Source organism: Lissotriton vulgaris, chromosome 8 (assembly GCF_964263255.1).
Source record: "Lissotriton vulgaris chromosome 8, aLisVul1.2, whole genome shotgun sequence".
NCBI lineage: Eukaryota > Metazoa > Chordata > Amphibia > Caudata > Salamandridae > Lissotriton > Lissotriton vulgaris.
In genome coordinates, this window is record NC_141696.1 from 1269257085 (window position 1) to 1269281781 (window position 24697).

General features: G+C 49.0%; 1 protein-coding gene across 1 annotated transcript in view; it reads left to right on the forward strand.

Annotated features, from left to right (window-relative positions):
- Positions 1-24697, forward strand: part of MIPEP (mitochondrial intermediate peptidase) — an 833321-nt gene that overhangs the window by 279643 nt on the left and 528981 nt on the right. Inside the window, exon 13 of the mRNA XM_086935192.1 lies at positions 13064-13268. Within this exon, the coding sequence (XP_086791318.1) occupies positions 13064-13268 (205 nt within the window). The remainder of the gene's footprint in view (positions 1-13063; positions 13269-24697) is intronic.

A 24697-nucleotide genomic window follows, 5' to 3' on the forward strand; every position in this document is an offset into this window, starting at 1 on the left:
CCTCTTCTCGACTCATTTTTACCCTTGGTTTTCCTCCACCCCCAGGGCTCTGATTCTGAGTATTTGTCATTTTACTTAACTGCTGTTCTTGGTGCTCTGATAATTTTACTTGTGCCCACATGACTTTTTCTTTCAATTCCTTTTTCTTATTTTCTAGCTCATCTTCACAATACTTGGCGTATTTAAGGACTTAATCTATGGGCTTGGCTTGCCAACAAATTTTATTGTCTTTGATCCACTGTGAAATTTCAGGTCTTAACCCTAACCCAAATCGATAAATGAAGTGGGTCATATCCTTCATTTCAATATTATCTAGCCCACTGTACGTTTTGAACACCTGTAACAGACGCTCATAATATGAATGTAAAGTTTCATCTCGATTCTGAGTAGTTCTATCTATTTGGGTCCAGTCTGTCTCTTTTGCAGGCACCTTTCCTTTCAGGTACAACATTACCTGATTGTATTTCCTCATTACGTCTTCGAAAGGAGCCCCTGTCTTTGGGTCTCCAGGGTATTCCTCATTTGGCCAATCACCAGCAATTTTACATTCTGTCCACAGATCTACAGGGACTACAATGTTGAAGAAACCATCTAGATCTTTTAGGAGGCATTTTGAAACTTTCACAAATCTCTCAACCTGTCTGTACCACTCTACAGGTTTTTCTCGTAATTTTGGGAAGTCATTTGTAAATGACACAATATCTTGTCTGGACCATGGCACATGTACATATCCTCCACCTGGTACTTCTCGCACGGGACATCATTTTTCTACCTTGTCTGCTTCTTTTAGGACAAATTCTGAAGCCATTTGTCTTGACCGCACCTCTTCCTTTTTCTTTGCCCACCTGGCTCTCCATTTTTCTAGATCACCCCATTTTGCATCAAATTCATCAACTCTCTAATCTGAACCTTTTTCCCTGACACATTCATGTTTTCTAAATCTTTGTCAGAAAATTCTCCTTGATAGGGTTTCTGCAACACTTTAGATTTGCCAATGTCAATTCCCATGCTAGCTGCCATATCCATTAATTTTTCGTGAAACACCCTTGTATTTCTAGTGATGCTTTTACAGACAAACTGCAATTCGTCTTCACTGAGGGTATTCGATCTTTCCAGTCCCACATTTCCATCAATCAATTCTTCTATTTCAATTCTTAATTTAAATATGTCTAATGGCTTGGGCTGCGGTTTTGGTCTCTCTATTTCTCAGGTCCATCTCTCTATTTCTTCAGGAGTCACTACCGTGGCACTTCTCGTACCTGATGAAGTCTCTATCTGTACTTCCCTTGCAGGTACAGGTGTGGGTTTTCTCATGGAACCACTTTCAGGCTCTCGTATTGGTAAATCCATTAAGGAGATCACTGATTCACATTCGCTTGCCTGATCATCTACTTATCAGGGTTTCTTTTCTTGGCCGTACTACTGATGTCGTTATAACTAGAGCTATTGGACTAGTTTGTTTATCTCCGTACAATGGAACATCTGTGCCAATGGTCACTGGAATTGTCAAAGATTCAGGACTTGTATTTAACTGGGATATCTTCTGAATTAATTTGCTTCTCTGTTTATTTAAAGCTTCCTTTTCTCTTTCTTGTAATACCCTCTCAAGGGAGGTCTTGTGAATCACTTGCGGAACTAAAGGTGGATTAAAGAACGGAACAGTCGGATTTGTGGTGCTCGACCCCTCATTACAAGAGGGCCTATAAAATGGAGCAGTCTGATTTGAGGTACTTGATCCCTCATTACAGGAAGGCCTATAAAATGGAACAGTCAGATCAGATGTGCTCGACCCCTCATTACAGGGAGGCCTAAAGAATGGATTTTTTGGGTTTACTGTTCTTGTTTCTTCACTATATGGTGGTGGATTTTTCATTAATAAATCCTCCAGATATTCATCATCAGAATCACCAGTAGTCATCAAATGTCTAGTTTTCTCAGTCCTTTTACCTCCCATAGGCTCCTCTACTGTTAGTACTGGGTAAAGTCCTTCCACTATCATATTCTGTCTCCACTGTTTCATTTTTTTCTCTTTTGCTTCTCAGTGCTTTTTCGGGTACCATTTATTTATTCCTTTGTCAATCCTGGGTCTATCTCGCTCAAAAGGCCTCAATCTCCCATTCTTCTAGAGCCTCATATTGCGTCAATCTAGGTCTGGGATGTAAGTCATTCATTCGGTTTCTTGAATTTAACAAAATTCTTCCATTGAAGGTACCGTTTAGGGGGAATGCTAAAATTCCATCATTTTTGGTATATTCCACCCAATTTTCCAACCATACACAAGCATGGTATCCTCTGTCAAACATCATAAATGAAGCGGGAATGTTTGGGGCTTGTCTTTCGTGAAATAATTTTTAACTTTGTCAACAAGAGTCATTTTTCTCTTGCTTCCATACATATTGTAAGGTCTACCCTTAATCATCTGTTCCTTAGCAAACCCTAAGTATCTCGGATCAGGTAGAATTTCTGGATATCTTGGATACCACATATACTTCGCAAAAACTTAAGTCGTGCGAAAATACGCACTTCTGTTTACTAAATTCTTCCAATGCTAGCGCGTCTTTTAATTTTCGACAATCAACACTGTGGTTGCAAATAATTTCCACCAATGGGTGCGCGGCCTTTCCGTGAGATGAGTTCCCACGCTCCTGCGCTCACCCCTCCTTTACAATACTATCTCAGCTACCCGCCCGCTGTTTCGACCAATACCAGCGCGGCACAGAGTGACGTCAGCGCAGCTCCGCAACTAACTTCCTCCTTCACAAGGTAACTGAAATTCAATTTCTTTCTTAAAGTGCAAGTGTTTTATTTAATTTACAACGTAAAACATTTGCCACTGTACTAGAGTGTCTTGAAAGGAAAGATTTGTTTTACTGCAAGTAAACTTCTTCTGTCTACTTTTCATATACTGCGGATAGATCCCTTCTGCCTATCCTTCATACAAGCATTAGTGAACCAGCTAATCCCTTGACTCATCCACTCTGGGATATATACTAAGTCTAAAGTTTCACCAGCTAACCCCTTTGCTATCAAACAAGCTACGACGAACCTGCTACTCCTTCCGTGTGACCCTTACTAGGTTATATCACAATAGAAGTTTTGCCAGCGAACTCGTTGCTTTCATTTATTCAATCATTCATACAGAAAACCCTAATTAGTGCTTCCAGTTCTGCCCAACCATGCACTAATTTTCCTCAAATAAGTGAGCTCACCGCGATGTGGCTTCTATTCTACCACCCGCTATTCTGCCCCCCGGGGATTCCAAACAAAACATATAACAGGTACGCACAATTGTTGTTAATACATTTACATCAATATAGCAGCATCAAATAAACATTTCAATAACATCGAATTTGATAATAACACATTTGATCGATCAATAAAATATGAATCTTAACCTACTAACTAACTAGCTACCTAACTTTAACTAATCCCTAACCATCCTCTGCTACCAGAAAAGAATAACTGATAGAGCGCGCAGGTCACCCGGCTAGGATAATTTTACTAAATACTCACCTGGGCCCATAATATTTGCTATAAACCTTAACATTAACCTTGGGTAACTCACACTCTACTATCAGTATATCTTGAGATTATTCTACTATTTTTGATTCCTATATCCATAACCTAGCAATGTAGATATTAGGAACCTAATCACAGAGGATCAGGGAGTTGAGTCAAAATATTAGGTAGACAAGAACATTTATAAACATTTGAAAAATATGAAATAACCACATACTTCATCATCATATGTCATGAGCAGAGAATTGAATCTGATAAGGCTTATCAATAACTAAAATCAGAAACAGTATATAGCTAGGAATAGGACAGAGTATACTTAGCACTTAGAACTTTAAACTGAAGGACAGGTAAAACAAGGAACATGCTAATCTTAGATACCAGGCTTACGCGACATTGATTAAAGGAGGGTAAAGAAAGGGAACATGCTATATTTAAGAGTCTTTAGAGCAGTTAAAGAAACTTATTGCAATTTGAGATTAAATTTTAGCACAAATACTAAAGGGGAGGTAAGATTGGAACATAGTATTCAATTCAGCTCCTCTCCAAGAGGGAGGGTAACATAAGAAACATATACTAAAATAGTAACGATTTAGCATTAACTAAAGGTAGGGAAAAAATGGAACATGCTAATAGACGAGTAGTGCATGAAAATCTCATTTATAAAGGGACAAGGGAAAAAGGGAACATATGCAATTGAGCTTTGCAATATTCAAGAATTAGAAATGCAAATATAGATAAGCAATCACCCACACAGACTTTATATTTACCTAAGATAGAGTGAAGGCCAACCCTGGCCACGGCTCCGTTTGGAAAGACTTGAAAAAACCCTCAAGGACTTAGGTGCCAGTAGGCGAGCAGGTACAGCTCATGGACAGTCACGACAGGATAACCCCAGAATTTGGATCAGGACCGGGTTACACCAAAGGGTACGACCAATCACCCGCAGCTTCGGATGCAACGCCTGCGCTACTCCCTCTCTGCAAGGAATTAGCCAATAACCCTGATTGGGTCTCGAACCTCCCAGCAAATGTGCTTCACCAGCACTTCAAATTCTGCAAACCCCTGATGGGTTTCTCGAACCTCCCAACAGAGTTCTCCGCAGCTCTCTGTATCAGTCACCTATAGAGTGCGTTGGGTCAGTGACAGGTCAGCTATTCGGACAAGTCGGACAAATTCTCAAGCTAAACCTACCCTAGTTATACTGTTTTTCGGGTCAGTGTACCACCCCCTAATGTTGCAAGTGTAAGGATCCCCAATTTTGATTGGACAAAGGAGGAGGTTAGGTCATCACACCACCTAAAATTTAAACTTTCTCAGGCTTAACATTCAATTTCCGTACCCACCCCTTAACTTCCAACTTCTCATGACATATGTTTTCCGTATAACAATAGTGAATTAAAATTTTTAATACATTTGTTGCAAGTTTAGTACAGTTCAACTTCGTTCAGCTAGGTCGCAGGTCAGCTTCCCAGGAGCATTTTGGCTGTGGCTGCCAGTTGGCTGGGTTCCACTGCTGCAGAGTTTTTCTCTCTCTGCATCAAGACCTGCGCAGTAGGCACTTCCAACATGGAGTAATAAGCACCTCCCAGGCCCAAAAGGATACGATACATGAAAAGCAAGTGAAAACAATTTAGAACACAGTAATAAATTATTACACTGTATACCATGAATCACTGTACTGCACCCCTTACTTCATAATAACTATAGCATTATTGGTTATGCAGAACAGACAGCTTGTGCGAAAGCGGCAATGCAAGCTTAAAGCATGTGAGAACACAGAGCGGCCATGTTAGCTGTATTGCACATGAGCAAACCCTTTCCCACCAGAACTGCGAGTACGTCACGTCACAGGGGTATGACCGACCCTTGTGCAGTCTAAATTCCCGCGTAGCAGCAACCATTTTGTAGTGCAAGCGTATTAGGATTAATAAACACATAGGCAAGCGTCTCTTGGACACCCCGTATAATGAAAAAAATTGCAAATTAGTAAGACGAACATGTTGATTATTTTATTAACATTATTTGAGGTTCATGATGCAAGCAAGTCGCTTAACGTGCGAATCCTTGCTCCATCCGGGTGCTGGTAGTAGAGACGCTCAGTTGGGGCTACCTGGAGCCGTGTTATCGATATGGAGCACTGTCCCACTCTGCACAGTGGTGCAAGTCAAGTCAAGTCATAAAATTTGTATAGCGCACTACATACCCAGAGGGTTTCAAGGCGCTTAGGAAGGGGGGGAGGATTACTTGTCAAATATCCATGTTTTAAGTTGCTTTCTGAACGCTATGTGGTTCTGGGTGAGGCGAAGGTAAGCGGGGAGTGAGTTCCATGTTTTAGCAGCCAGGTATGAAAAGGATCTGCCTCCCATGGTGGTCTTGTTGATGCGAGGTACAGTGGCGAGGGCTTGGTTAGAAGAACGTAGTTGGCGGGAGGGGGTGTAGAAGGACAGTCGTGAGTTGAGGCAATCAGGTCCGATGTCGTAGAGTGATTTGTGTGCGTGGGTAAGCAGTCGGAAAGTGATCCTCTTATTGACGGGTAGCCAGTGGAGGTCTTTAAGGTGACCAGAGATGTGTTCGTTGCGTGGGATGTCTAATATGAGCCTGGCTGAGGCGTTTTGGATACGTTGGAGTTTCTTCTGGAGTTTTGCGGTAGTACCCGCGTAGAGGGTGTTTCCGTAGTCCAGTCGGCTCGTGACCAGAGCGTGGGTGACTGTTTTCCTTGTTTCGGTGGGGATCCAGCGAAATGTTTTTCTGAGCATGCGAAGAATGTTGAAGCAGGATGAGGATACGGCGCTGACTTGTCTATTCATTGAGAGTGAAGAATCCAGGATGACGCCTAGGTTCCGTGCGTGGTCTGTCGGGATGGGTGCTTTTCCGAGGGCTTCCGGCCACCAGGAGTCGTCCCATGCAGAGGGGGATGTACCTAAGATGAGGACTTCTGTTTTGTCTGAGTTCAGTTTCAGACGGCTTTGTTTCATCCATTCGGCAACTTCTTTCATTCCTTCGTGTAGGTTAGTTTTGGCGGTATTGGGGTCATTGGTGAGAGAAAGGATCAGTTGAGTGTCGTCCGCGTAAGAGATGATGTTGAGGTTGTGTTGGCGTGCGATAGTCGCGAGGGGGCTCATGTATACGTTGAAGAGGGTGGGGCTGAGTGAGGATCCTTGTGGTACGCCGCAGATGATTTCAGAGGCCTCGGACTTGAATGGAGGAAGGCGGACTCTCTGGGTTCTTCCGGTGAGGAACGAGGTGATCCATTCAAGTGCTTTTCCTTGGATTCCGATGTTGTTGAGGCGTTGTAGAAGGGTGCTGTGGCAGACTGTGTCGAAGGCAGCGGAGAGGTCGAGGAGGATGAGGGCGACTGTGTCTCCATTGTCCAGTAGAATTCGAATGTCGTCTGTTGCTGCGATGAGGGCGGTTTCAGTGCTGTGTTTTGCTCGGAAGCCAGATTGTGAGGGGTCGAGGGATTTGTTGGCTTCGAGGAAGGCGGCGAGCTGGATGTTGACAGCTTTCTCGATGACTTTGGCCGGGAATGGAAGAAGCAAGATGGGTCGGTAATTTTTGAGTTCGGAGGGGTCCGCTGTTGGTTTTTTCAGAAGGGCGGTGAGTTCAGCGTGTTTCCAGTCTTCCGGGAAGGTGGCGGAGTTGAAGGAGCAGTTGATGACGTCTCGGAGGTGCGGTGCTATGACGGAGTCTACTTTGTTGAAGATGTGGTGAGGGCATGGGTCTGTGGGGGATCCTGAGTGGATGGAATTCATCAGGCGGATGGTGTCCTCAGTGGAGATAGGGTTCCAGTCGTTAAGGGTGTTCACGGGGGGAAGATGATCAGCAAATGGTAGGGTGGGTTGGTTTCCGGGTTGGTTGTCAAAGCTGTTGTGGATGTCTGCAATCTTGTTGTGGAAGAATGAGGCTAGGGAGTCGCAGAGGGCTTGAGAGGGGGGGGATGTCGTTGGAGTTGGCCGAGGGATTGGAAAATTCCTTGACGATGTTGAAAAGTTCCTTGCTGTTGTGGGCGTTGTTGTCAAGTCGATCCTTGAATGCTGTTTTCTTGGCCTTTCGGATTAGTTGGTGGTGAGTGCGGGTGGCGCTTTTGAAGGCGTCCTTGGTGCTGGTGGTTGGGTCTTTTTTCCAGGCCTTTTCAAGAGAGCGGCAGAGTTTCTTGGACTTCTTGAGATCGTCGTTGAACCATGAGGCTTTCTTGCTGCCAGGTTTGCTTTGACGTTTTTTCAGTGGAGCTAAGGTGTCGGCGGTGTTGGATAACCATAGGGTGAGGTTGGCGGCGGCTTCGTTAGCGTTAGAAGAGAGGGCTGGGGAGTTTCGAAGGAGCGATGCGGAGATTTGGTCCGTGGTGATTTTGTTCCAGTTTCTTTGCAGGGTAGGAAGGGGATGGTTGATAGGTTTCGGCTTGTTGTAGGTGAAGTGAACGCAGCTGTGGTCAGTCCAGAGGAGATCCGTAGTGTGGCTGAAGGAGACATGATTGCTGGATGTGAAGATGGGGTCTAGTGTATGACCTGCGATGTGGGTGGGGGAGGTGACTAGTTGTCTAAGTCCGAGGTTGGTGAGGTTATCCACGAGGGTGGCGGTGTTGTGGTCGTTGATCTTTTCAAGGTGAAAGTTGAGGTCTCCCAGAAGAATATAGTCTTTGGAGGAGAGCGCGTGTGGAGAGATGAAGTCCGTGATGTCTTCACTGAATTTTGCGCGGGGTCCTGGTGGTCTGTAGAGGAGGGTGCCTCTGAGTGTGGTTTTGGGGTCGATGTGGATCTGGAAGTGAAGGTGTTCGGAGTTGGCGAGGTTGGCGTCAGAGCTGGTTGAGATGCGGATTGACTTCTTATGGACGATAGCGATTCCTCCTCCTGTGTGGCTGGTGCGGTCTTTGCGAGTGATCTTGTAGTCTTCAGGGATGGCAATGGTGATGTCTGGTGCGGAGGAAGCATTCATCCATGTTTCCGTAAGGAAGGCGACGTCTGGAGAGAAGGTGTCTAGTAGATTCCATAGGTCAATGGCGTGTCTGTGGACTGAACGGGTGTTGAGAAGGATGCATTGTAGGTGATTGGGGTCGGGGATCTGTGGTGTGGTCGCAGCGGAGATGTGGACGGTGCCGATGAATTTGCAGGAGTAGCAAGAGAAAGGTCCATGGGTATGTCCAGGAGCGGCTTGGACGCAGTTGGGTGCGCGACCGGGGTCAAGAGCTAGGAGGGTGGCGGCATCGTAGGTAATGCGGGGGGGCTGGGAGGGACGGGGGCCAGGGGGTATGGCGCTGGGTGCGGTCCAGGCACGGACGGGCGTAGACGGGCTTACCTTTGGCGCACCTTCGGCGCGGATTGGGCGCGGTCGCTGCGCGCGGGAACTACTGTCATATATGGATAGTGGAGGGGGAGGGGCGAGGGCGTCTCAGCTGGGAGGCGGGTCGGGCACACGAGGGGCACAACAACAAACAAAATGGAGGCGGAGGGGGGAGCAGGGCGGAGCGCTCTTGGCAAACGTGCAAACAAAGTCAAAATACAGTAAGCACAATGAAATAATGTCAGCGCTAATGAGGCAAAGCAGTAAATAAGCAGGCGAGATGCAGAGCAGCTTAATCAAGGCAAACTGAGCACAGCAGCGCTACGATACCAGGTGTCTTTCAGGGACACTGGAAGCGACCACTCTGACCGACAGGAGGAGCGAGTCACAGCGTCTAGAGGGTGTGGAGCGCTATTTTAAGCTAGTGGGAGGGCGTCTCAGCTGGGAGGCGGGTCGGGCACACGAGGGGCACAACAACAAACAAAATGGAGGCGGAGGGGGGAGCAGGGCGGAGCGCTCTTGGCAAACGTGCAAACAAAGTCAAAATACAGTAAGCACAATGAAATAATGTCAGCGCTAATGAGGCAAAGCGGTAAATAAGCAGGCGAGATGCAGAGCAGCTTAATCAAGGCAAACTGAGCACAGCAGCGCTACGATACCAGGTGTCTTTCAGGGACACTGGGAGCGACCACTCTGACCGACAGGAGGAGCGAGTCACAGCGTCTAGAGGGTGTGGAGCGCTATTTTAAGCTAGTGGGAGGGCGTCTCAGCTGGGAGGCGGGTCGGGCACACGAGGGGCACAACAACAAACAAAATGGAGGCGGAGGGGGGAGCAGGGCGGAGCGCTCTTGGCAAACGTGCAAACAAAGTCAAAATACAGTAAGCACAATGAAATAATGTCAGCGCTAATGAGGCAAAGTGGTAAATAAGCAGGCGAGATGCAGAGCAGCTTAATCAAGGCAAACTGAGCACAGCAGCGCTACGATACCAGGTGTCTTTCAGGGACACTGGGAGCGACCACTCTGACCGACAGGAGGAGCGAGTCACAGCGTCTAGAGGGTGTGGAGCGCTATTTTAAGCTAGTGGGAGGGCGTCTCAGCTGGGAGGCGGGTCGGGCACACGAGGGGCACAACAACAAACAAAATGGAGGCGGAGGGGGGAGCAGGGCGGAGCGCTCTTGGCAAACGTGCAAACAAAGTCAAAATACAGTAAGCACAATGAAATAATGTCAGCGCTAATGAGGCAAAGCGGTAAATAAGCAGGCGAGATGCAGAGCAGCTTAATCAAGGCAAACTGAGCACAGCAGCGCTACGATACCAGGTGTCTTTCAGGGACACTGGGAGCAACCACTCTGACCGACAGGTCAAGTCTGTGTGCAGAGTTGGACAGTATGCTCTGTTACAACAAATGTACTTTTCCTAGTACACTGGGAACAGTGCATTAATGAAAGAGGAACAGCTGGTTAAGACCGCTGGTCTGCCTTTCACTGCAGGTGTCAACGCAGCTTGCGTTTGAAAGGAGAAAATGCTCTCTTGAGATCACTCCAGTGCACTTGTAACACATGATCTGCATTACAAAAAGGGCGGCAACTGTGCCTGCGACCACTTCTGTCATACCAAAGTGTCTGAGGATAGGGAGGTGCTCAGAAAGTGGGTGCACACTGTAAGGCAGCCCCTAGCATGGCTACTTTGGCACAAATTCCCACTTGTCTCTGACACAGTCACTTCCTGCCTTCAGTATTTGCTCCCACCCTGCTGAAGAGTGCATGGGAACTACTTTCTTTCTACGTTCCTATTGCGTGGCCCACACGTAAGCACACTGCAGTCAGTAGCAAGAAGTTCTGATGATTTGAAATTGGATATATACACTTTCAAGGAAGCTCACTCAGTCTATCATTTATCCAAGAGGCCTTTCTTGAAAGGGTGATCGTCCACGCTGTTTATGTTCAGCCAGTTTGGGTTCCTCAGAGGGAGAACATGACTACTGTACATAGCACCAAGAGATCTTCCTTTAAAGAAGGTGGCAGCTGGCTCCTACATAAGGCTTACTGGACACCAGCCTGCCTACACTCGCACAAAGTTCGTGAGGATCCTACCTGCTGGAATTGTGAGTAGGGAATAGGGGACCTGGCCCATCTGCTGCTATACTGCAAATGTGTTGAATCTTTTTGGGACTAAGTGTTTGACTTTATCTCTAAACTATTCTCATGCTCCCTTAATCCACACTGATATCTGATTTCCTATGTGTGGATTCATTAAACGAGAAGGATAGTGCCCTTCCGGACCTCCTTCTGATGGTAGCGGTTAAGGTTATCCTAAAGAACTGGAAAGACACACAAAAAGCGTCTTTTAACTGCTGGTTAAACTGGATCTCCCATCTTAGAGGCTCTGACACTAATGGTCTCCAAAACCCACCTTGGAAGCCCCCTTAGGCATATGTGGGATAGCCTTGATGTATACTTCAAATCACGTAAACCGCCATGATTTACAAACATTAAGGAGGGGGTAGGTCCTCCGTCTGACACATACCTTGGTGCTCCCTGTCTGGCTTAATATCCCTCTCAAATGTGAGGCAATGGATAAATGATAATTTAATCTCTTAGTAGCAGCATACTGTCAATGTATATATAATATGTATTTTTATATTTGTTTGTATTCTTTTTTGTATTTTGTATTTTTGTTTAGTGGTATTGTATAAATAATGTGTCTAACTTAAGGGGGCCTCTACTGCTCCTTAGCTATCTTCTCAAGTGTGTTATTATAGATCTAGGGACACCTTTTTATGGAAGTTATTGTCGCTATTTTAATATTTTCCACCATTGTAATCTTTCCTTATTATTGTTTTTATGTCATAATCTTGGTATTTGTATCTGTGTTTTAAAGAAGGTGGCAGTGCTATAGAAAAAGTCAATATCGATAGACTTCATCGAGGAAACCTAAGGATGTGTATTGGTTTAAGAAAATTGGCATACCCCAAGGAAATCAGTACATTTGAGAGTGCGTTATGCACCCTCATAAGAACTATTTCATTCCATGGAAAGATGCAGTTAGATTCAATTTTCATCTCTTGACTGGTGCTTCCCAATCACCCCAGTTGGGAAATAAAGTCAGTAATATTTCTACCAAAAACACTATTATTGATAAATAGTAGTAATTTGGGATACTAGCTGTGCCTTCAGACTTTCGATATATTTCTAAATTATGGGAGCTCAGGTTGTGTTTTTAGAAAAGTAGTTTCTTTTCTGGAACTATGATTGTTCGTTCGATATATTTTATACCTCTGGCAGTCCTTCTAAATCTGTTGATGTCTTAAATCATCGCAAATGTCATTTGTTGGTTCTCTACTCACCAAGTGGGGCTTATCATCCATACTAATATAATACAGTGAGAGACCAAACCTTTGAGGCGGGTAAGCTCCGGAACCACAGTACCAACCGGAACACCGCATACAGCATTGGAAAGGTGAGGCAAAACAGATGGACATAGGCTGTACACCAGCGCAAAATGTAGTTTGGAAAGAACAAAGCCCGTTGTGGGACAAAGTAGTCCGGTGGATGTAGCACCAGCACAGCGTTGTAAAGCGTGAGAATAGTGTCCAACACGTTCATTTTCATACCCGGACAACGTCGGGACGGGCCGCTAGTGGAATTATAAAAGGAGAGGGAATTTTGGGATGGTCACCAGTCACTTCAGTTGACCTTTGGGATTCTGAAAGAAAAACCTCCTGGGCTACCTATGTTGGTACTTGGCCTTCTCTCCTCCACTGCTACCTCTGGAAAGAATTGGCGTTAGATTTAGGCAACTGTAAAAAATTTTAGTTTGTTAATGAAATGATAGCCCCAGCTTACCCATAGTCAAACTGCAAGTTTATTTATTTGCTGGGTACATTATAAAGAAATACCATGTTCAAAGTGGACATTATTTTAATGTGTAAACATGGGTAATAGCTAGAGAAGTAAGTGTAGGTTTTATTTTGTTATTTCTTTTTGTAATACTTCATCCCAGTTCTTAGTTCTTAATTTGTGGTTGCTGTAACAATGCAGTAAAAGGCATGCATCGAGATTAGGGCTGAGACACCAGTTTCTTTTCACAACGCTTGTCCGAGCTCAGGATTTGAACCTGTGTTGCCAGACGCGAGGTCACTGATAGGCAGTCTGCACTGATTCTGCCACTGTCGTCCCTAGTACTTGTCTACTGTCATTTTGCAAACCACAGCGCAACTCTAAAATGTTTAACTTGTGATAATTCTTTCCCACTTGTTTCTGCAGGATTGCCACTTTACAATTCGCGGAGGAAGGTTAAAAGAGAATGGGGAATACCAGCTTCCTGTGGTAGTCCTTATGCTGAGTCTGCCCAGTTCCACTCGTAACATGCCAACACTATTGACTCCTGGAATGATGGAGAACCTCTTCCATGAAATGGGCCACGCCATGCATTCCATGCTTGGGCGCACGCGCTACCAGCACGTAACTGGTAAGGATTGGTGACTGTGGGGCATTATTGGGAAGAGATATGGGGGTGCAGAGGGAGACACTTAGAATGTTTATGGGTTGCATGGTATTTTTTTTAAAGACATTTTTGGACTAATGCATGCATACAGTGCTGAGCTGGCCGGTGTTGGCTACATGTGATCACCCAGTGGGCTGGTGAGCTGGATGCTGTATTGTTTATGGCCCGCTGTCCACTGCATCGATCCCCTCCATGCCACACTCCAGCCAGTCAAGGCTGGCACTGGTCCTTCTACTGGCACTCTTCAAATGCCTACCTGAAAATCCAATATCACACCCAACGAGGCTCAGGCAGTGAGCATTTGTGGTCTTAGACAATGTGCAAAATTAGCTCAATTGTTTTAACCTTGAGAACAGTGTGGCAGCATTGTGAATTTCTTTGTGACATCACTGCTTATCCCCCATTCCTCAACTTGTATTCTGTTCCCCATTGTAGGTGACACTAGGCACTCCCACAAGTACTCTCTATAGGTCAGGCTTCAACAAGTAGCTCATGAACTATTTGTAGCTCTCCAGCTACCTGTAAGTAGCTCTCCTGTGTCCAGTCCACCCTACTAAATTAAAAGCTTTTGCTTGACTGGATATATGTATGCCAACATTTAAAAGTATTTCTTGGGGATGCAAATGTATGTGTATTCAGAACTGGTAAGCTAATTTTTGAATTTCCAGAATTAATTTAAAGCTGATATTTGAGTGATAAATCATATGGCGTTGAGGAGGTTTTGTACCAATATTACTGCCTTGGTGCCAGGGGCATTTAAGCTATGGCCATCCTGTATTATCCACTTAAAGGCATTCCAAATTGACAAAGCCTTTTTTACATTACTGCTGGCAATCCTGCCTGAAATCAACGAGCCAATGGATGGAATGCCTAAATTAATCTCAGCCACAGACAATCGCTCGGGCCGCATCCCAACACATTGATTTTGTAGCACCATGCCACCTCAGTTTGGACTCAGCCATATCCAAATTAGACTTGACCCTGCTCCAGTGTTAACAGTCCAGCCCGAACTGCCAAGCCAGGTCCTGCCTGAACCTGAATACAAGCAATCTAGGACCAGTTTTGCCCTTATTATGGGCTCATCAGCCAGGTGTAGCTTGATTCCAGTGGCACAGTGAGCACTGAACCCACATCGGGGCATACCCATCACACTTAGGGCATCAGTTTCAACAGCAGCAAGGTGATGGATGGAACGCCTGAATTGATCTCAGCCACTGGCAATCGCTCTGGCCGCATCCCAATCAATTGTTGTTTGCCCACCATGCCACCTAAGTTTGGATCAGCCATATGCCATTCAGCCTCGACCCGGCTCCAGCCCAACCTAAACTTCCAAGATGGATTGGGATATGGCCCAGAGCAATTACTGGTAGCTGAGATTAGTTGAAGTATTCCATCCATCACTTTTGTATACTTTAGTAAGGCAATCCTGCCTGATGTACTAAGGTGATCACGGCTGGTAATTTTCCATAGTGTACTAATGTAATATTGTCTGATGTGGTCACTATTACAACACTAATGATATTAGTAGCGCGGTATGATTTTTATTGATCATAAATAGCTCCTATTGCAGGAAATTATCCGACCGGACCAAGGCCCTGGAAGGAGCAGTGAAGGAGATTGAGCCCAAGGTCACCCAGACGGACAGGCAGGTGCAGGACCTCCTGAACAGAGTGGAGTTCCTGGAAGACAGGGCGAGGACGCGGAAGGGAGGGCGAGACGCAACAACATCAGACTTGTGGGGGTTCCTGAAAAATGGGAGGGGAACCACCCAGCGCAACGTGTGGAAGAATGGCTACGGACCCTGTTGCCCGAAGGCTTGCTATTACCCCACTTCGTTGTGGAGCGCGCACACCGGGTGCCGACGAGGCCCCATACCACCGGCGCCAACCCGAGACCACTGCTCTTCAGAATACTGAACTATAGAGACAGGGACACGGTGCTGCGGGAGGCACGACGACTGGGCGAGATACGTGTAGACAATGCGTCGATCATGTTCTTTCCTGATTATACCATCCAGGTACAACGCCAGAGGCACGACTTCATGGAAGTGAAGCGGAGACTACGCACTGCGGGCCTCAAGTACTCCCTACTTTTCCCTGCCAAACAGAGTGGTGGCGGGGGACAACACCTACTTCTTCGGCACCCCTGAGGAGGCCAGTGAGTGGCTGGACGGAGGCACGGACACGGCACCCAAGCGCTCTCGTGGGGGCAAAACTAGGACTAGGCCGCGCGGGCCGCGACGCCGCCGCAGACACAGAACTCAGCAGTCCCAGCATGCGGAGGAGGGGGCACGCCACTCTCCCCCGCTAGACCAGATGCTCCAAGAACAGCGCGACGCACTCCGGAGGGTTTCTCAACTGAGCAACTCGCCCTCCCAAGAGACGGCCCCGGAGGACGGTCAACAGCCAGTACCAAGCGACGACGACGAGACCATATACGGGATCCCGAACTCTCAGATCTCGGTGGACCTGCCTGTCGTCACGCCACAAACCTCTGACATGATCCACTGATACCGTAGGTGAAGTTTGCATTGGTCTTGTCGCAACGGGGGGGGGGGCTGGCGGTGGTCGACTGGACGATGGTGCGCAACTGGCGCCCACCACTGCTGGGGGTATCTCCCTCCCCCCTGCCAGCCGATTGAACAGTGGACACCTGGAACAGTGAGTAATGCCCTTGCAGCACTGGTGGTAAACGGGGTGGGTAACGACGGGGTTGTCTTTCAACATGCACCCGAACTTGGCCGTCTCCATGTGCGAGCCCGGGCGGGAGGTGGCTCCTCCCAATAGGGGCACACAGCCCACATCACATGGCACTCTGCCCCGCGCCTGCAGACACTCACGCAAGCGGGGCCTCACACAAGTAGAGTAACTCAGAGCGCCGGACCACAGACGGTGGCCACCAGTACCCTGTATGAAGTGGCTCAGGGAAGAGACTTGCTTTCCCTAACTGACTACATATCCTTCTTGCCGAGATTGTGCTTAGCACACAGTGCCCCTTAGACAAGTAAGATTGTTCCTCTCACTTGAGAGTATGGACGGTGGCCCGTTTTGCCACTGCCCTTTTGGTATTTTAGTGGGGTTTGCCCGCTGTTGGTTGCTGTTATTCATTGTTTTTCCCCGCCCTAATGTCTTCCCGAACATTGATGAGTGTACTATGGGGGGTAGATACGAGAGAGCTGGGAGAACCACTGCGAGAGCTCTTGGTGGGGCTGCTATTAGTGGGAATGTCGGGGGGGAGTGTATACTGCCAAAATGTCTGCGATAAAGCTATGTACCTGGAACATTAGAGGCATGCACACACCCGCACGTAGGTATCAAATATACTCCTACTTGAAAAGGCAAAATGTGCAGGTTGCACTCCTGCAGGAAACACATCTGTGTGGGGCGGAGGTGACCGCGCTGAGGCGAAGATGGAGGGGACAATTGTATGCCACTGAATACTCCTCGTTTGCCCGCGGGGCGCTATTGTGGGTGAAGCCGGGCACTCCCTTCATAATGTCGGAAGTTCACACAGACACGGAGGGGAGGTATGTCCTGGTAAAGGGTTGCATGGACGGGCAACCAGTGGTCCTGGCGTCTATCTACGCTCCAAACACGGACCAGGGCGCCTTCCTGGCGCGCATATCAGAGAAACTGGCGCCCTGGCACGGCGTCCCATGGATACTGGGAGGCGACTACAACACGGTACTGGACCCTGTGATGGACCGCTCGGTCCCGCCAAGGCCAGAGGCAACATCCCTGGGGGCCACGAGGGCACTCACACAGTGGGTGACACAGTGGGACCTGAAAGATGCATGGCGCGCGCACAATCCCGACACTAGGGTGTACTCTTATTTCTCGGGGGCACATACATTGCACGTCCGCCTTGACAGGTACATGGTATCAACGGAAATGTTGCCACACGTCGCTGACTCCCAATACCTGGGCCGGACACATTCGGACCACAACCCCCACACCCTACACATGGCTTGGGAACGCCCGCACCCACCAATCCCCACATGGCGACTGCAACCTGCTCTGCTACTAGACGCCCCCTTTAGGGACTCCCTGCAGGCCTGCGTAGCACAATACTTCACTGACAACTCAGACACAGCGTCCTCCCCGAGGGTAGAGTGGGACGCCTTCAAGGTGGTGATAAGGGGACACTGCCTGAGCGCTCAGGGAAGCATACAGAGGAAGTTGGAGGTGGACTTGCGCAGGGTGGAAGCGGACTTACTCTGCTGGGAACAGGAGGCGGTGGGTGGCACAGGAGACCGGCTGCGGGAGGCCCGAGCGGAGCATGAAACGTTGCTGGAACGGCTACGGCACGTTAACTTCGCGGCCCACTCGGCGCGGGTACACCAGTACAGTGACAAGCCCGGAAGGCTACTGGCCTGGCTGGTCAGGCAGGAGAACCGCACGGAGCCAGTATCCGCTATCCGTACGGCTGAGGGAGAGATAGTGTACACCCAAAGCAAGATACATCGAGCGTTTGTGGGGCACTACCAGGCCCTATACAAATCACAACTGAGGGTCTCCGCGGCCTACATAGCGGATTACCTTGTAGACATCCCACTGCCCTCCCTCACAGGCGCACAACAGGACGCTCTAGGGGCACCATTCTCCCCGGAAGAAATGCGCCAAGCCATTTTCGCACTGTCCAACGGCAAGTCCCCAGGCCCGGATGGACTACCCGCCGAATTCTTTAAGGCATGTTCGGACACGTTGATCCCGGAGATGCTCAAATTGTACAACAATGCAATGGAGGAATCAGCGCTCCCAGACTCGCTCAATAAGGCAAACCTGGTCTCACTACTGAAGCCGGGTAGGGACGGTACGCACATGGGATCCTATAGACCGTTAGCCATGCTGAATACCGACTATAAAATCTTCACCTCCCTCCTGGCCCGCCGCTTGGCCCTAGAGGTCCCAACCCTAGTGCATGCGGACCAAAACGGCTTCATGCCGGCGCGGAGCACCTCTTGTAACCTGCGCCGCCTCTTCCGGGTTCAGGAAGCGGCCGTGACACATTGGCCTAGATCGGGGTGTCTGGTCTTGGACCTGGAGAAGGCTTTCGATTCTGTAGAATGGCCGTACTTGGGGGCAGTATTGGACAGATTCGAGGTCGGCGATGCCTTCGCGGACATGGTCGGACTACTCTACCAGAGACCTAGTGTCCGAGTGAGGACAGGCGGGCTGCTGTCAGAGGAGGTCAGGGTACGCAGAGGCACCAGACAGGGCTGCCCCCTGTCGCCCCTCCTTTTTTCTTTAGCCATTGAACCCCTGGCGGCTCTACTGCGGGACAGAGGAGCGGAATGGGGGATCCTGTTAGCCGATGGAACACACACGGTCTCACTCTATGCGGACGACCTGCTGCTTTATGTGCGGGACCTTACCGCGGTGCTGCCGAGCTGTCGGACATTTTTCAGACCTTCGCGGAGGTCTCGGGCCTTAGGGTCAACTGGGCCAAGTCCGGAATATACTCGTTCAGCCAGGACCAGGAGGAATGCGATGTGCACCTTGGGGGGGCCCGGCTCGCTTGGTACCCAACCACGTTTAAATACCTTGGGTTACACATCTACAGAGACCCACAGGACATACTGGAGGGTAACCTGGTGTGTGCTATCTCCTCCTTGCGAGCCCAGGTGTCCTTCTGGAAAACTTTGCCGTTGAACGTACCTAGCCGGATAGCACTCTCCAAGATGATAGCGCTCCCCAGGCTGCTCCACCACTTCGCGAATATCCCTACGTATGTCCGCTCACGGATATTCCGCGACCTGGAATCAATGCTTCGCGGCTTGATCTGGAACGCGGGACGCCCACGAGTAGCACTGGCTAAGCTGTACTCCCCGACTGCGGAAGGAGGATTGGCAGTCCCCAACATGGAGTTATACTACCTAGCTGCACAGCTCCAGTGGGTGACGTACTGGCTTAGCGGCACGCATCTAGACGACACGGCCACCGCGGACTACCAATGGACCCACCCCCAGGTGTGCGCCCGTTTTCACCCGTTGACCAAGGGACCCCGTCCTCTACCCCTACATATGGCCGTGGCCCGCAAATGCTTTGTCCGTAGCCTGAAACTGACACAAAACGTCAGACCGTATGCTCCTGCCCTCCCCCTGATGGGCACCCCCAGGAGGAGTGGGATGGTAACGCCGCGCAACTTGGAACACTGGACTGCAGCCGGAGTAGAGACCATGGGCGACCTGTATACTGACGGGGCCCTGCTTCCGTTTGCGGAATTGTCGGAGGGCACGGGCCTGCCGGCTGGGCAATTCCTGCTCCACGCGTCGGTACTGCGGGCATACACTGACTCCTGGGGAGACATCCAGGATGAGCCACAGATGCACCACTTGATCCAATACCTGCATGTAATGGGCAGAGGCTCGCACATCACACACTGGTTAGCGCAGGCGCTTCTCATCCACACGCAAAAACCCACGCAGCAGATCAGGGCTAAATGGGCAGCACACCGAGGGAGGGACTGGACAGATAAGGAGTGGAACCTGGTCCTAGCCAGCCCTGTGAACGTCCCCCGCAACTCCCGCTTCCGTATCATCCAGCTGTACATATTACACCAGGCATACCTAACACCGGATAGAATAAATAAGTATTTCGCGATCGACACTGCCGTCTGTCCCAGATGTGACCTGTTGGGTGCAGACATTCTACACATGCTTTGGCACTGCCCAACTCTGGCTACGTACTGGGGGGAAGTGACATCACTCCTGATTCACAGCACGGGCCCGGGATTGCCTGACACGTGGGAGGCATGCATTCTCGGGTTATATAGAAGGACCAAACTAAACAAAACGCAGGCCCGGTTCTGGGATCTGGGCCTCATCACGGCCAAGCGGCTACTCACTAGGCACTGGAAGTGGCGGGAACCACCCACCCCAGCACACTGGTTCGCATCCTTCACTAACTGGGCCAGGGCAGAGGGCACGGCACTTCACCGGGAGGAAATAGCAGGTCTGAGGCAGTTCCCGATCGCACAGCTCTGGGATGGCATCCTGGGGTCCCTGCAGGGGGAGGGCGCAGTCAGAGGGCTCACGTAGAGAAAACAGTGCCGGGAGTGTGCCACGGAGGCAACAGCTCAGTAGACGGAACCACCACGCACCGTGCCCCCCCCCCCCAACCTAGACGCAGACCACCCAGCGCGCAGACCTCGAACACGGCCAGCTACCCACACAAGTGCTCACCAGCAGACACCGCCTTATAATTCGCCCCCAGCTCCGAGTCGTTGACACCGCTCCCGCAAGTGCACTCCACCCCCCCCCCCCACCCCTTCCCCACATATGTACACATGTTTGTAGTATCGGACTCCTGCTCACCGGCGGTAGCCTCACCAACCTCCCACGTCACGGTGGATAGACGCCACCAACCGCGCCCCAGACAGCGAGTCCAGGCGTGGGCGACACCTGCTACACCAACAACTAGGCTACTCCACTTGACTGCTACACACGCCACTAACCAAGCCGGCGGCCGGCGAGACACCACGGCCCACAGGAGCTGTCCCACTTTAAGTCCGATCATTTGCGCATGCGCACCACTGACCCCCTAATGTACTGACGCATTATCGATGTACACCACACCGTCTAGAGGGGTCTTCTACTAGCACTGTGCAAGCAGGACAGACACGACGCGGCGCAGCCGCGAATGGAATATTGGGACACGCCGATACGAACTGTTCTGTTTAGTTTGCTGAATTCATGGTTTAGTTCTAGAAAAATTGTAAAATAAGACGTCATTTATGGAACTATTCATTTGCTGACTGATGGTAATGAGACCATAATACCTGTAATCTTACATGCCAGAGACACGTGGGGCGTAACAGCACGCCCACCAGTGCAGACCTGCACCCTCACGATCTACCGCTCTTTTGCAGCCGGCCCGCAGGGTTGTAGGCTTTGCTATATGTACTTCACTTTTGAACACTAATAAACGTCTTACAAAAAATAAATAAATAAATAAATAAATAGCTCCTATTGCAGAAATGCTTGGAGACCCCAACTATTGATGCTTCCCATCAGACTATGTACTTCTTCAGCTACTGCATGCTGTTAGAGACCCAACAGTGTGGATTTCCGGTACGTGCTTATATGGGCAGTTGCACAAATTCATTTTACTTCCTTATTTTCTAGCTCTAGCTGACACACTGTTGTTGTAGTCCAAGCATGCTCCAGGCAAACAGTGTAAGCTCTGTTGTTTTCGCCCCACAAAAACCTATTACAAAGCATAGTAGTATTCTTTATGTAACGCTTCTCAAGTTTTCTCCGCCTCCCTTGATTACATACCAGTTCCGCAGGTTTCCCCCTTCCCATTATTGTAAGGCTGTAATCCTACGGGCAGTATTAGGGTAATGACAGGCAGTGTTTTGGTTAGTGGATGTCAGTCACTTAGCTTTATTCGATTTTGATTTAAAAATCATAAAAGCATACAAACAAAACAAAACAAAAAAAAACACAATTTTAGAATAATAACAGAGAAACATACATACAATAATATATCTACAAGTTGAAAAGGACGTGTGCCCAGGCTGTTGGAACATTTCTTTGATTATATCGCACTGTACATAAAATTAGCATTTACCGTCTGAGTTAATACGTAAGCTTGTCCCTTTATAAAGGGGTCTTCAGAAATTACAATTTTTATACAGTAAATCAAATCTTTCGAGGGCAGTAGAGCTACTACCAATCAAAGCACGAGGTCCCCTTCCCATCAAATATTTGTGTGCTGCCGTTGATCTTAGTAGGGGGATATGTGGGGTACTTGGGTAAAAATCGTACAAGTCCCAAATGGAAATGGGGCCATCTCCTTCTTGGGGCTGGGAGGATCGTAGATGGGGGACAATGTTCCAATTCCTAAATTTAACTAGAATTAGGTCCCCAGGAATGTCTTTAGGTAGTGACCCTAACCAGCCCACCCTTCTAACGCTCAGGATTCCACTGTCTTGATTGGGTAGGAGGGGTCTATTTTTAGTTAACCAAAATATAACCTTATTTAAAAGGTCTTGATGTCTTTCGGGTTTCCCATAAGTGGGTGCCGGTATTCCTGAAAGAACAAGCACAAAAGGGGCGGCTTCCGGAGGTAAATGTGTACATGCTACTCTGTTTCGCTCCGCTCTGGCAACAGTGTAGTTAGTTAACACAGATTTGGGGGCAATTTTAGTAGCATTTGGGGGTGGTATGTTAGGAGTTTGACTTTCAGTTGGGACATTTTTTTTGGTATTAATTGGCATAGGCACTTCGGGTGCAGTGGGTAGGTTGGAACAAATGGGTATTACCGTCTTTATAGGAGGTGAAGAGTTGGCTTTAATGGTTGTCTCTATACTTGTCAACCTATCCCCCAGGATATTGATTTTTTCTACCAAGGGTGCTATTATAGATCTTAATATTTGCTCGAACTGGAACAGTAGTGGCAACTGGGGCGATGATACTTGGTCATCCAAACTTACGGCATCCCCCTTAGATAAGGTGAAGTTAATGGCGGGCGATGAGAGACCAACACAAAGTTTTTGTATTTTAGGTTGATTTCCCTGGCCATTAACCCCGTCATGCTCCCTTTTAGCGCTTGGGCCCTGAGACAGTGCAGCAGCTTGGGTTTGACCTCCTTAGATGATAGGGTTGGTTCACACAGTCTGCCAACGGGGGTGTCGATACTAGAGCCTTTTACAGGGGAGGGGGATACTACTGGAGCGAACTTAGTACCACATAAAGCATTTAATTCCTCCCAGTAAGAAAAGGTTCGAGGCATGTGGGCTGCTGAATTCATATCTGTGCATAGATCGCCGCCTAGTGTTGGGTCCGGATGATTGCACATTGTTGTCCTTGAAGAGTCTTCGAAGTATCACGAGATAGGTGGCTCCTCCCCTGGACTACAGTGTGCATGGGCATCGACTCCATCCTCAGATTGTTTTTTTCTGCCATTGGGTTTAGATGTCTTTGAATTCCCTCTTGTCGGACTCGATAGAAAACTTTCTTGAGACCAAAAGGTCTTTAGTCTAATACGTCGGTATAGTCTTGCGTTCGGTCTTAGTTCTTCCAGCTCGGTTCCGAGCCGGATTCTCTACACCCGCGTGCTCTCGGCGCGGAAGGCCCAGTCGACGCTCCAGACCTATCGACCGTCCATCATGGACCGAAGTCCATTCAAGAGATGTCCCGTATTCAACTCAAAGTATCCCCACATCGACGTCCACCCGGTGTGCAACAAGTGTCTGTCGCCGGACCACGATGAAGCCAAGTGTATGGCTTGTTCACGCTTCAGGTCCAAGAAGACGCTTAAGCTTCGACGAGCTGCGCGCCAGGAGGCCCAGCATGCTGCACCGGCGCCTGTGAACATCTTCGATGCAGGGGATGTCGAGAACGAATCTATCCAGGACATTATTGAGTCGAACCCCGCGTCGGATGCAGAGATGTTCGAGGCCGAAGAAGTCGTCGACGAGGTAGGAGACGACGACGGGGCCCTCGGGGCCATGGAGGATAGCTCGGACGAAGAGCTTCCTCAAACTGACTCTGGGGCCGTGCCAATTCATAAGGCTCAGGTCGAGGGATCGCCTTCGGGCCTTACCCAAGATCTTACTGTGGGTTCTACGGCCCCGCCTTCGGGCTCGGCCACGGACATTGCTGTTGAGCCACACCCTGGCAAAACGAAACCAAAAGTGAAACCTACGGTCTCGACTCCGGACACTGCGCAGGTGTGCCGTCCTCGAAACCGAAAGTGCGCATCTCTTTGGTCGGCTCCAAGGCCTCGGAGCCCTCGACGGCGAAGGTTGCTGTCGAGCCGAAGGCTCAAGTCAAGAGCGTCGAGACGAAGTCTGCCGCGCCGAAGACTAAAGTGAAGGTGGTCGAGCCGAGCGCGTCGGCGCCGAAGACGGTCGACGCCGGCAAAGGCCTCAGCGAGCCAAAAGAAGGCTATCGGCGACCCGAAGAAAGCTCTCGGTGACCCTAAGAAACGGCTGGATAACCCGAAGGCTCTCGCGACTCCGCGTCAGCAGGCAAGGCCAAGAGCACCGCACCCAGAGAGTCGACTCCAGGTGAGGCCTGGAGGGATTCCATTGAACCGGCGCGCCCATCCGCCGCGTTCACCAAGAAGGTGACGGACTCCCTGCAGCGCATCAGGGACGGGACCGCCTCGGTCGGTCCGAAGGATCCTCCGCCTACAAAACCGGTGGAGAAACCACTTAAGGCGTCCACGCCCATCCAGGGAAAAGAAGGTTTTTAGATCAGTTATAAATGGGTGCACTGCCAGTTCATACGCATACAGTTATAAATAATATAAGTCTCCTAGGTGCTAATCGGCGAGTGGACAAACCTGAACCACTCCCTTGAGTAGAAAATTACTACTATCTAGTATATGGATTGCCGAAGCACTCTAATTTGAGTATATCGATTGTTCGGTGACAATTTGCAA